This window comes from Pseudoliparis swirei, chromosome 22, assembly GCF_029220125.1.
Source record: "Pseudoliparis swirei isolate HS2019 ecotype Mariana Trench chromosome 22, NWPU_hadal_v1, whole genome shotgun sequence".
Lineage (NCBI taxonomy): Eukaryota > Metazoa > Chordata > Actinopteri > Perciformes > Liparidae > Pseudoliparis > Pseudoliparis swirei.
The window spans coordinates 4,049,693-4,063,194 of NC_079409.1; the positions used below are offsets into that span (position 1 = coordinate 4,049,693).

At 42.1% G+C, this 13,502-nt stretch overlaps 1 protein-coding gene across 2 annotated transcripts in view; it reads left to right on the forward strand.

Annotated features, from left to right (window-relative positions):
* The window catches only part of dgkb (diacylglycerol kinase, beta), a 67,065-nt gene that overhangs the window by 21,206 nt on the left and 32,357 nt on the right, over positions 1 to 13,502 (forward strand). The window contains exons 9-18 of one of the 2 annotated variants that reach the window (XM_056443832.1): positions 1,027 to 1,144; positions 2,098 to 2,186; positions 2,474 to 2,590; positions 2,886 to 2,984; positions 3,999 to 4,100; positions 6,673 to 6,746; positions 7,248 to 7,322; positions 10,143 to 10,288; positions 10,810 to 10,899; positions 12,292 to 12,452. In XM_056443832.1, coding sequence (XP_056299807.1) covers positions 1,027 to 1,144; positions 2,098 to 2,186; positions 2,474 to 2,590; positions 2,886 to 2,984; positions 3,999 to 4,100; positions 6,673 to 6,746; positions 7,248 to 7,322; positions 10,143 to 10,288; positions 10,810 to 10,899; positions 12,292 to 12,452 — 1,071 coding nt within the window. The remainder of the gene's footprint in view (positions 1 to 1,026; positions 1,145 to 2,097; positions 2,187 to 2,473; positions 2,591 to 2,885; positions 2,985 to 3,998; positions 4,101 to 6,672; positions 6,747 to 7,247; positions 7,323 to 10,142; positions 10,289 to 10,809; positions 10,900 to 12,291; positions 12,453 to 13,502) is intronic. The other variant, XM_056443833.1, reaches the window with a different exon arrangement.

The window sequence follows — 13,502 nt, forward strand, 5'->3', positions numbered from 1 at the left end:
CTGGGTTCAAGTCCTGTGTTTGTTTCTCTTTATTTATTTATATATATATATATATATATATATTTTAAACAAAGGCTGATGGTATTCAATCAAAGTTCACTGCATGGAGAGAGAAGTGAGCAGATCACTGCGTTTGAGTTTTAGTTGTCGAGACATTTTTATTCTAAAGCTCAAATGTGACTTATTTTATTGACCAGAAACACTACTTCCCTCATAATTGTTACGCAACACACTTTTTATAAACCTAAGTAGTTTCCTGTGAAGACAATCGTTTATATATTTAATAGGGCTGCATGTGGGCGATGACATCTGGACGTCTGTGCTATTGATATGAAACCTGAGATCAAACCAGAGTCTCCATAGCTTACAGAGAAATGGAACACCGTCTTGTCAGTGTAAATTGACTTTATCTCTCAGCTATTTTTCTTTTCTTTTTATACTTCCTTACTTACATTTATTTCTGCAAAAATGATTATGCTAATGACTTGAAAGTCGTAGTTGTTGCATTTAACCTCTAACGGCTTCGCTGTAATGAACTGGTTCATCGTGTCAGATAAACTGAGAATGTCTTTATTATTCTTCTTCTGGGATTTGCGACTGTTGTTGATGATTTGTGGGAAATGAGTATAAGCAGAGTATATATATATTCCTCATCTTTACTAATCCATTCACTGCCATTCATAATTGATCTGCTAACGGCTCACACACTCTCCCTGGAGGCTTCCTGACAACACCTCTCGACACGGGTGTATCCCCACCGCTGCTGTTGGCCTCTTCGGTGCAGTTCACAACTTCACCACTAGATGGAGCCATTTGACCATCTTCGGCAGAAATCCCGAGTGTCATTTATTTAAATTTTTTATGAATGGATATTACTACCACTGGAAGGCAGAGCTGGAGGAACACATCGGGGACAAACAGACCGGGGACATTATCGGCTGAGGGTTTGTTCCCCGTCAGAATACGAAGTGATTTTCCTGAAGCGGTTCTTGACCGCCGGTTCTGTTCGTGTTCGTGTGGCTGCAGAACGTCAAAGACGACGGGCAACACGTGTGGAGGCTGAAGCACTTCAACAAGCCGGCCTACTGCAACCTGTGCCTCAACATGCTCATCGGCCTCGGGAAGCAGGGCCTCTGCTGCTCCTGTGAGTTATGAGTCATGTTATGAGTTATTATGTGAGTTAGTATGAGCTATTATATGAGTTTATATATGAGTTCATATATTAATTATTATTTGAGTTTATATGAGTTCATATATGAGTTAATATATTAATTATTATGTGAGTTATTATATGAGTTTATATATGAGTTCATATATTAATTATTCTGTGAGTTATTATGAGTTATTATATGAGTTATTATATGAGTTATTATTTGAGTTTTTATGAGTTTATATATGAGTTAATATATTAATTATTATGTGAGTTAGTATGAGTTATTATATGAGTTATTATGTGAGTTATATGAGTTTATATATGAGTTAATATATTAATTATTATGTGAGTTAATATATGAGATAATATGATATCAGTTTATATATATCAGTTATTATATGAGTTTATATATGAGTTAATGTGAGTTCATATATGAGTCATTATATTGGTCAATATATGTGTTTTTCTATGAGTTAATACCCAAGTTAATATTTGAGTTATTAAATATAATGCATCTGTGTTGCCGTGCCAATATCGGTACGATTTTACTCAATTAAAAAAAAAGGCGTCTTCTTTCTTACTTCGTCTTTTTTAGTTGAAGGAGGTGAAGGTTTCGAAAAATGTTTCAGAAGCTTTTTTTATAATTTATTTGTTATCCTCAATGCGGAAACATGGAAAATTCTAACTGAAGAAAAAGACAAAGGATTTCGATTCTTAAAAATAAAATATTCAGCCTTTTATTACATTTTTGTTTGGTTTACCCACACACACACACAGAAGCTGTTTTCACAAAACATTGGCAACACCTCCAGCGCAGCTCTCACAGACACATTACTCACAGCCCGGCTCTGTTTGTTTCTCCTCAGCAATCCGTCTTTCCCTCTCTCAAAGTCTGACATTAAAATGTTTCTTTCTCCCCCCCCCCCTCCTCCCCCCACCACCAGTCTGCAAGTACACCGTCCACGAGCGCTGCGTGGCTCGCGCGCCGCCGTCCTGCATCAAGACGTACGTCAAGTCCAAGAAGAACACCGAGGTGCGTCAGATCCCGAACGGCACGCTCCGATGAAGAGGGCCCGCTCCTCTTCTTCTGGAATCACAACCACCCAATCTGCTCCTGGGCCTTGCTAATCACCAGCACCGGCTTGAAAGACGCCTCTCTCTCTCTCTCTCTCTCTCTCTCTCCTTTCCGTTTTCTCTCCGTCTTGCCGTCTTTAATTGTCGTGTCACTTGTACCTGTGTGCACGTCTTGTTTTTCCGGCACCATGTTTCTTTTCTCACCTCTCCCTCTCTCTCTCTCTCTCTCTCTCTCTCTCTCCGCAGGTCATGCATCATTTCTGGGTGGAGGGGAACTGCCCCACCAAGTGTGACAAGTGTCACAAAACCATCAAGTGTTACCAGGGCCTGACTGGGCTCCACTGTGTGTGGTGTCAAATCACGGTACGCCCCCCCCCCCCCCCCCCTCCCTCACCTCCTCATTATATTCCAACTGCTTCTTGGTTGTCGTTGTTGTTGTTTTTTTATAGGGTTTTGTTTTTTGCACCTCGGATGCCTCACAAGTCATCCCACCAATTTACACCCTGAAAACACTTTGTTTGTAGTTGCAAGATAATAGAAATAAAATAAAATAAAACGTGTAGAAAGAGAGAAAGAGAGAGAGAGAGTTTATAAACGCTAAAAGTGTTCAGCTTTAAAAATGTTAAAAAGTAACTGGCTGACTGTTGATTTCCTCCAGCTCCACAACAAGTGCGCCTCCCACGTGAAACCCGAGTGTTACTGCGGACCCCTGAAGGATCACATCCTGCCCCCCAACTCCATCTGCCCCGTGGTCCTGGTGAGACTCCGCCCCCTCGCCGGTCAGCGGGCCGACGGGAGGCCGACCCCCGCTTGACGCCGTGTCACCGGAGGGTGAAAATCATCATCATCATCATCATCAACACCATCATCAGCCTCCCTTCTCCCTCTCTTTATTTTTCATTATTTCTTTCCTTCGCTCCACGTCTACGTGATAGCTTCTCAAAGTATCTCTAAAACCTAACTCATCCTCGTTCTGACTCGTGTTGCTCGATGTTGCGTCGATACCTAAAAAGGTTCCAACGGACAAAAGGCAGCAAGTTACGACCAGGGAACATTATTATATCTTTAGATTTGATTTTTGATAATCTATGAGATTATAGAAGATTTTATTCAAGCGCACTAAACTATGACCTCATTTAAACCCCCGTCTGAACCTTAACCCTTGTGTTGCCTTCGGGTCATTTTGACCCGAATCAATATTACACCCTCCCCCCGCCTTTGGGTCATTTTGACCCGATTCAATGTTTCACCCTCCTGTTACCTTTATATTTACTAACATATTTTACCCTTTGGGTTCAATTTGACGCCAGCAATTAAAACCTCCAGAAAATTATTAGAATTAATATTGTTTTCCAAGTTTAAGTGTGAGGCACTTTATGTTTGTTTGTTGACTACCGAAAGAACACCGACATTAAACATTGAATGGGGTCAAATTAATCCTAAGGCGGGGGGAGGGTGTAATATTGATTCGGGTCAAAATGACCCGAAGGCAACACAAGGGTTAAGAGGACTAATTAATTATTGGGAGTTAAACCAGGTGATTTATTTTTATTTTCTTAAACCGTTTCAAAGTTTTGTGCCAGGAATAAAATTCTGTTGGAGGTCAATAATTTATTATTTATTGATTTGATAAAAAAAAAAAAATCACACGACAATCGTCAACAAACGAGATGATATTTAGGTTTTAAACTGCCTTTCTTTAAAGTTCCGGTCTTCGTAACGGTGGAGATGACCTCATTGATGGATCCCCTGTTTGACCTCTGACCCCCAGGAGAGACAGACGACCCTGAGGAAGGACTCCCGGGCCAGTCAGTCGAGCCGAGGAAAGATGCAGAGAGCCAACTCCGTCACCGTGGACGGCCAAGGCCTCCAGGTGAGTCCCCCGCTCCACCTGGGCGCCTGGAGGAGACGCCTCAAGGTGCCTTCACCGAGGTGTACGGTGTACCTTCACCACACGGTGTACCTTCATCACACGGTGTACCTTCATCACACGGTGTACCTTCACCATACGGTGTACCTTCATCACATGGTGTACCTTCATCACACGGTGTACCTTCACCACACGGTGTACCTTCATCACACGGTGTACCTTCATCACACGGTGTACCTTCACCATACGGTGTACCTTCATCACACGGTGTACCTTCATCACACGGTGTACCTTCACCACACGGTGTACCTTCATCACACGGTGTACCTTCACCATACGGTGTACCTTCATCACACGGTGTACCTTCATCACACGGTGTACCTTCATCACACGGTGTACCTTCACCACACGGTGTGCCTTCATCACACGGTGTACCTTCACCACACGGTGTACCCTGTTCGGTGGTGATCTGGTTATTCTGCGGTGAGAAACGAATTGGACCGTGAAACACCTTTTAAAAAACTTTCAAACCATTTAGATGTCAAATCTAATCGTAGTTTTTTCCTAAACCGATGCACGGTACATATTTCACCAGATCTTCACCAGACTGCATCGCACGCTTCTTCACCCTTTCAGCACCAAGCTTTTTTTAAGCCTCTGCTCGGAAAATAGCATCCCCAAACTAAACAGGCTGTATCTCTGCAACCGCAGGGCTACTTTAATCATGTTTACCTTTTTAAACATGTTTGTCATTGTTCTGACGTGTAGATATCAGTCTGTATGTTACTGGGTAAGAGTAAATGAAGATGGCGCACAGAAAAAATATAAAAGTTTCAGGTCCGACTTAAAAGAAAGGCCCTTCCAGCATGATTATATGTTTGGAATGAGGCAGCTGTAAGGTTTAAAACTCGAGGATATCTCTTGTAAAAATGAGTCTTCTGACTTTTAACAAAGGGTCTGATCTGGACGGGCAGAAAGTAGCCAGACGTGATTTCAAAGTCCCAAACAGAATCCTGAATGTGAAATGTAAAACCGAGTGTCGGGGAGATGAAGAGGAGGCGTCTCCGCCGCCCTCTGCACCCTGCATTATTATTATTGTTGCATTTGTATTCATGCATCAGAGCTTTTTCTGTTCTGAAATGAACCTCCGCAGTCGGTCATGTGATGCGTCCGCTGGTAATCAGCATCATCCGGCGGACCCCCCCCACCCCTCATCATGTCAGCCAGCACGCCGGCGATGGATACCTGCCGCCGTCTGTGGCCGGCTGCCCGTTTGGAGGAGCGTGATGAATCGTGTACATCATGGGTCCAATCCGTCTCTGCTAACCAGCGTAATAATCAAGATTATTATTTATAATTACAGGAAGTAATGGATCACTGTGGACAGGACAGGGGAGCTCATTAATTCACCCTCGGCCTGCTGGGATAGCAGACAGGGGGGGTGGGGGTGGGTGGGTGGAGTTAAGCGCTTCATCTGTGTCAGGGAGGGCACGGGGGCCAAGAGGGCCCGATTTTGAAACGGTTCGCCGGATAAGAGCTGGTTTGTGAGTCCGGCCTTCGGCACCGCAGCATATTTTTCTTTTTGCCCCCCCCCCCCCATCCAAACGTCACACGAGACAAACTGCCCCCGCCAATTAGGGAGCGCCGACGAATGGCTATTACGACTGAATCATGATTTATCGGGTCGAGAGTATTGATCGGCTGAGCAGGCTCCTGCAGATCCACGGCGGTCTGCAGCCGATCAGAACCTCTGAGAACAGAAAATGAATTCCTGCTACATTTATGGTCAAAACTGGAGCATATGCACAATATTATTTAGTCGCCGTGCTATATTCTGCAGGCCGTATTCTTTTAAACCAAATGAAGCGACTAGAATCTACATATGATTGGTCGTGAGGGAACAAACGAGTTTTGTGAAATCTTCTTCCTCTGCACTAAAAGTATTAAAACCCGTCCTCACTGTTCCTTCATCACGCGAACACACGCTGTAGCTCAGTCTCACGAGAGCCCCGATGTGTATGCATCCGTCGTTGAAAGTAGTTCCCAAACAAATCTTCTATCACTCTTGTTTGAGTCACATTTGAAGAAATAATTTAGTTTTCTTCTCCCTTTAAAAAAAAAAAACCTAAATATATTGTGAGTTGATTTTTATTTATTTTTTCCAGATAGTTACCGTCTGGAAGTATTGACGAGCGGACTAATAATTGCTCTTTTTTTTGGGCGTCTTTTTATAGAATTCTTTGAAGACACGACTTTAATCAGAAAAAAAACATTTATGTGATTTATTTTATAAAATGTCGCCGTAGAAATACTTATTTTTAGGACTTTTATCACTGTCCTTTTTAAAAGAATAATTAGATTATTATAATTAACACAAGCTTCGATTCGGACTCTGCTGAGCCGTACACATGCAGGTACCGAACGGCCGTGAAATGTAACGGATGACTGGCCGGCGTTTAGTCGCGAAACAATAAATAAAAGCAGCCGTCTGAGGGATGCGGCTTGAAAGATAATTCCTGTGGAGCTTCCTGCGGTCTCCAAACACCGACGCTTTGTTTTGACATCTCCCATTCAGATCACAACAATAGAGGGCACTCATCCTCTGCTCGTGTTCGTCAATCCGAAGAGCGGGGGGAAGCAGGGCGAGCGGTGAGTACACACAACCAGAGGTACACACACACACACACCTCTCCGAAGCGCCGCTCCTCCACCACGGCCGCCGAGCGCTCCGGGCTTATTTAGTCAAATAGAAGGAGAACCCCCCCCCCCCCTCGCCGCCCCCCCTATCCCGATCCCCCCCGTCTTTTCCACCCTAAAGGGCTAAATTGGGTTATTACTGAAACATATTCATTCGCTCCCCATTACGCCCTCATCGCTTTAAATTATGGGATCAAAATATGACTTCGGCCAGTTGATGTAATGAAATTGAAATTAAAATGAATTAGTCTTTTCTAATGGTTTCTCCTCAAGGGTATGTCTTTGGGCATGTCCCGCCCACCCCGATCCCGCCGCCCAGTCCGCTGCCCCTGATTGGACGCCGGCGTGCGTCGGCGCTCATGGGACAGAGTCTGACTCTAAAACCACTAACCTGTGATTCACTTTTTCTATCTCTTTTTTCTGATCTCTCTCTCCTCATATTGAATTTTGCAGGATTTACAGAAAGTTCCAGTATCTGTTGAACCCAAGGCAAGTGTACAACCTGGCCAAGAATGGACCCATGCCGGGGTACGTGGTGGTTATCGGTCGGGAACGGGGAAAAGTTATCATCTGTTCATAAGAGGAGGAAGTGTCTGAATCCTGCATTGAAGATTTCACTTCAGGGTCCAGTTTTTAGCATTTCTGGTGATCTTTTAGCAGAAATATAATTTAATATTCATAACTTGTGTTTTCTGTAAAATCACCTAATACTAAGAATTAGCCATCGTATTACTTATGTCGCTCTTTTATACCAGTATGGATGTTCTTTGGAGTTAACACGGGTTTACATTCAGTCAGTTGCATTCTGCAACGTGACCACTAGGTGCCACCAAATCCTACCGCACTGTCCCTTTAAGGCGTAGCGCTAACGTTTGTTTCCGACTTGTGTTTATGGCCAAAAATATTCAGTTTTTAAAGAAAATGTAAAGTGATCCAATATATCACTTACACTTCTGCATGAAGAGAAATAAACAGAAATAAAAATATATTTTGTCATTACAGCATGTGTGAAACGGCAACAAATATTTGTTTTGCATTCCCGATAAACGAGAAGATTAAAGATTATTAAATGATCTTTCTGCGTGTTTTTAAAAACCTAACTGTCACATCAATAGTCGTAAACATCAAAATAGAAATAAGCAAGAAACAAAGCAAACACTGGCCTGTTAACGATCTCCTGTTTACAAACAGGCTGCTCGCATAAAATAATAACAATAATAATAACAACAATAATAACCTCCATCACATGCGAGAGAGGCCTTTCATTAGTAGACCCCCCCCCCGTAACCAATCCTGGAGACGCCGGCATCATGCTGTAGCCTCGGCCCGAGCGGCGGCTCCATATGCATAAGCCGGCATGGTGCGGGGGGGGGGTAGGTGTAGCGGGTGACACTGGCGACTGACGGGTGACACTCTCGCCTATGGTTCACGTCTGTGATGAGGAAGAGGAATGGATCATTTACATGCACGGGGCGCTCAGGACCCCGCCTCTCCGGCGTGCCGCCGCGCTGTTTGGCTTTCATTAGATCTGGAGCGAAATAAAAACACGGCGGCACCTCTCCTGGGGGAGGCGGGCGGAGCGGCGCTCACGCCGTGGACTATGCCGACGCAGCGGCCAAGTTGTGTTCTTTTTGGGGTTGGGGGAGGGGGAGGGGCTAAACTTGTGTCCTTGGTTTTGCCTCTGGACCCCTGACGTCCCCCCCGAGACGAGGCCCGTCTGGAGCCGAGGGGCCAGAGCTCCTCCTCCGAGCCGACGGCAGTCCAGATGACCTTCGCCCTCGCCGTAACCCGGTTAATATTCAGAGAGGGCGACACGCCGCGCGGGGGGGACCCCCCGAAGCAACGCCGCACACACGCCGCCGTCAATTAGCCGCCTCGCTAATGCAATCGCGGGGCAAAAAAAATGAAGTGTTCTGTTTTCGTGGTATTTAAACATCTCCCCCAAGTTGCCTTTCATGTCCTTTGTTTCGCGGGGCCGTCTGCTTCGCGTCTAACGAGGTTTGCGGGTCCCGGCCGGAGAGTAATTGAGCGACTCATTTAGCCGCCATACGAGGCTCAGAGGCCGGCTCATTCAGTTAGGGCTCTGTTGTTGTGAAGGAACGGAAGAAGTTGGACTGAACATTGCCCGTCATGATCCGATTAGCCCTCCAACAGGCGGGCCGGCTCGGCCGATGAGTCACTGTCAGGGCGACATGTGTTGTTTTGTGGGATCGGGGGAGGGGGGGGGGGGGCACAAGGATCCATCACGTGAACGCTTAACGCTCTCTTTCATCGGCGAGACTCGAGCCGATGAGTTATGAACACACCCAATAAAACCGGGAGGAAAAGAAAACCTCGATATGAAATATGACACGAGAGCGTAATAAGTGTTAAACACTTTAAATTAAGGAGGCGGGAACTCTTCAGAACGATGATTACAGCAACAAGGTGCCTCCTTCTGCACTTAGTAGACTACTGGATACACTGAATACAACTTAAAGACAAAGGCCATGTCATCTGATCATTAACGGCTCACTTTGATTTAACTGCTCGATACTTTACGACTTTTTCCTAATTATATGAATCTTTGGAGCTTAAGTGAAACATTTAGCGTCAACTCAGCTGCAAACGAGTCTTAAAGGGGCAGTGTGTCGGATTTAGAGGATTCAGAAATGTAATATAATATTTATTACTATATTACAGAGTTTCTACAGAAGCCCGGAACGGACAAACCAAACACTGAGAGAGCCTTTTGCCTTTCTTTCTTTTTTGTACCTGAAGGCCACCGTAGTTGTCCTTAACCCTCCTGTTACCTTTAGGGTCAATTTGACCCCATTCAATGTTTAATGTCGGTGTTCTTTCGAGTCAATTTCACCCCAGGCTGTTTTTCACTGTGTCAAACATATAAGAAATATCAACTTTTTTATATATTTAAAGGGCTATTTAGGTAGTCAACAAACAAACATAAAGTACCTCACACTTAAACTTGGGAAACAATATTAATTCTAATAATTTTTTGGAGGTTTTAATTGCTGGGGTCAAATTGACCCCAAGGTTAAAATATGTCAGTAAATATAAAGGTAACAGGAGGGTTAAACATTGAATGGGGTCAAATTGACCCTAAGGTAACAGGAGGGTTAAAGGGGTCTTGAGATGGTTGGTCTGCATCATAACTGCTAGAGACAACCTGCAGTTGTTCTCATAAGGGTTGCATCAGTATAGTTTCTTGTGAAGAAGAGGCAGATGCCCATTATAAAACCAGAAATATCTCCTTATTTGGGGTAATAACTGATTTTATGGTAACATCTGTAGTTTTTCAGAAGAAGGTCAGAGGATTTTTGCAATATATTGAACCGTGTTTGTCTGCAGGCTGAACTTCTTCAGGGACGTCCCCGACTTCAGGGTGTTGGCCTGCGGCGGGGACGGCACCGTGGGCTGGATCCTGGACTTCATAGGTACAGAACCCACATTTCATAACACCGACTATCTGGCCCTGAGTTCACGAGGTGCCTCCGGTACGTCTAAAGTAAAACGACTTAAACGCTCCGTTTCTTTTTTGGGGGGAAAAATTGCATTAGTTTTTTTATTTTTCATGTAAAATAATGTTTATTTGTTTTTCAAAGCCAGCGGCAGCTCTCGTTGTTTCAGCCCGAGATATTAAATATTAAAGCGCACGTTATGTTTCTGTATATATAAACGCTTTCATTACGTCCGAGCCCGCGTAGTCGAGGGTGGTAAAGTGGGATGATTACGTGAGTTGGAACAGCAACACACGAGTCATCATTTCGAGGGGAGGACACCCACCTGGCCGTCTTCATTCGGTCTTGAAAGACGTGTTCTGGCTTTAAAATAAAAATTGCCTCCAATTTTGTTATCAATCAAAAACAAAGAGCGGTAATAACCGTCTCTCCAAATAGACGGCGCCCACTGGACGCTCTCAAAATGGATTTAATGCTTTCAAATATTCGGCTGTGAGTTTTGTGCTCCCTGTGTTTTGGCGTTGTGTGATTTTTATTTATTATTTTTGTTGTTCCAGATAAGGCCAACCTGGACCGGAACCCCCCCGTGTGCATCCTCCCTCTGGGCACGGGCAACGACCTGGCCAGATGTCTGCGGTGGGGAGGAGGTACTGACCGGAAATGGAGAACGTTCTCCTCCTTAAAACCATCGTTAACGAGGAGGGAACCGCACGTTAGCCCGGCGTGAATATCATAATTATCGTTCACATTGTTTTAAAGTAGAAAGACGTCGTTTACAATCATATAATACAATAAAACCACGAGCGGCAGATCATTTTCACATCTGAGAAACTCAAACTTAAGGAAATGACTCAAAAAATTATTTTCTTACAGTTTTAAAGACAATATTTGCATAGATTAGACTAAATATAACTTTTATTTAATTACACATGTTTTGTTTTCCACCTTTTTTTCTTGTCGGGGGAATAAAATGTCAAAATATATTTGGAAAGGTTCCGTTGAATACATTCAAGGACCAAAAAAATCTTTGACACTTTAGAGATACATTTGTGAAATTATTAATAATTAAATGAGACAGATAGCTACAATAATTAAAGTTAAAAAGGTATTTATATTCACATTGAGTGATTATTAGTATATCAGCATATTCTGGTTGCATAAATCCCTTTTTCTGTAGCTCTGGTTGTGTCGAAGGAATAAAAAAAAAAATGGAGCCGTCCATCCTGGGGATATACAGGACTGTCTCAGAAAATTAGAATATTGTGATGAAGTTCTTTATTTTCTGTAATGCAATTAAAAAAACAAAAATGTCATGCATTCTGGATTCATTACAAATCAACTGAAATATTGCAAGCCTTTTATTCTTTTAATATTGCTGATTATGGCTTACAGCTTAAGAAAACTCTAAAATCCTATCTCATAACATTTTAATATTTCCTCAGACCAAGTAAAAAAAAAGATTTATAACAGCTGAGTGTTTGTCAAGGCTCAGGAAACCCTTGCAGGTGTTTCGAGTTAATTAGACAATTCAAGTGATTTGTTTAATACCCTACTAGTATACTTTTTCATGATATTCTAATATTTAGAGATAAGATATTTGAGTTTTCTTAAGCTGTAAGCCATAATCAGCAATATTAAAAGAATAAAAGGCTTGCAATATTTCAGTTGATTTGTAATGAATCCAGAATGCATGACATTTTTGTTTTTTTAATTGCATTGCAGAAAATAAAGAACTTCATCACAATATTCTAATTTTCTGAGACAGTCCTGTATATATATATATATATATATATATTGTACATATATTTATTCTGGCTGGTCACTGCCTTTTGTTATTTTTTCCCAGTCAAAGTATTTTTGTTGCCTAAAACCGAACAGTCGTTTCCTGTGTAGTTGGAAGTTTATTTTGAAAGGAAATTATACAAGTTTATTTTGAAAGGAAAAAACTCATCAATAAACCTTGAAGAAATCGGAGGTCGTTTCCCGCCCTACGAGCGTCGGGCCCATTGTAACGCTCCTCCTCGTGTTTCTGTCCCGAGGCTACGAGGGCGAGAGCCTCCTGAAGATCGTGCGCGACATTGAGAACAGTTCGGAGGTGAAGCTCGACCGCTGGAAGATCGACGTCACGCCCGCCGACAAGGAGGAGAGAGGAGACCCGGTGCCCTACGGCATCGTCAACAACTACTTCTCCATCGGAGTGGTGAGCCGCCCTTCAGTCATTTTATTTATTTATTTATTTATATATATAAATATATATATATAAATATATATATACATATATATATATATGTATGGATATATACAGGACTGTCTCAGAAAATTAGAATATTGTGATAAAGTTCTTTATTTTCTGTAATGCAATTAAAAAAACAAAAATGTCATGCATTCTGGATTCATTACAAATCAACTGAAATATTGCAAGCCTTTTATTCTTTTAATATTGCTGATTATGGCTTACAGCTTAAGAAAACTCTAAAATCCTATCTCATAAAATTTTAATATTTCCTCAGACCAAGTAAAAAAAAAGATTTATAACAGCTGAGTGTTTGTCAAGGCTCAGGAAACCCTTGCAGGTGTTTCGAGTTAATTAGACAATTCAAGTGATTTGTTTAATACCCTACTAGTATACTTTTTCATGATATTCTAATATTTAGAGATAGGATATTTTAGTTTTCTTAAGCTACAGCTTATTAAATCAGCAATATTAAAAGAATAAAAGGCTTGCAATATTTCAGTTGATTTGTAATGAATCCAGAATGCATGACATTTTTGTTTTTTTAATTGCATTACAGAAAATAAAGAACTTCATCACAATATTCTAATTTTCTGAGACAGTCCTGTATGTATATATATATATATATATATATATATATATACACAGTGGGTACGGAAAGTATTCAGACCCCTTTAAATGTTCACTCTTTGTTTCACTGCAGCCATTTGTTAAAATCAAAAAAGTTCATTTTATTTCTCATTATTGTTCACTCAGCAACACATCTTGACAGAAAAAAACAGAAATGTAGAAATGTTTGCAAATTTATTAAAAAAGAAAAACTGAAATATCACATGGTCATAAGTATTCAGACCCTGTATTGAGTCGAAGCGTCTTGAGCTCGTACAGCCACGAGTCTTCTTGGGAATGATGCAACACGTACATGAATGAGTAATAAAATGAACTTTTGGGATTTTAGCAAATGTCCGCATAAAAGATGAAAATGAATACGTCTATAAGTGTGAAGCAGGAGAGCAG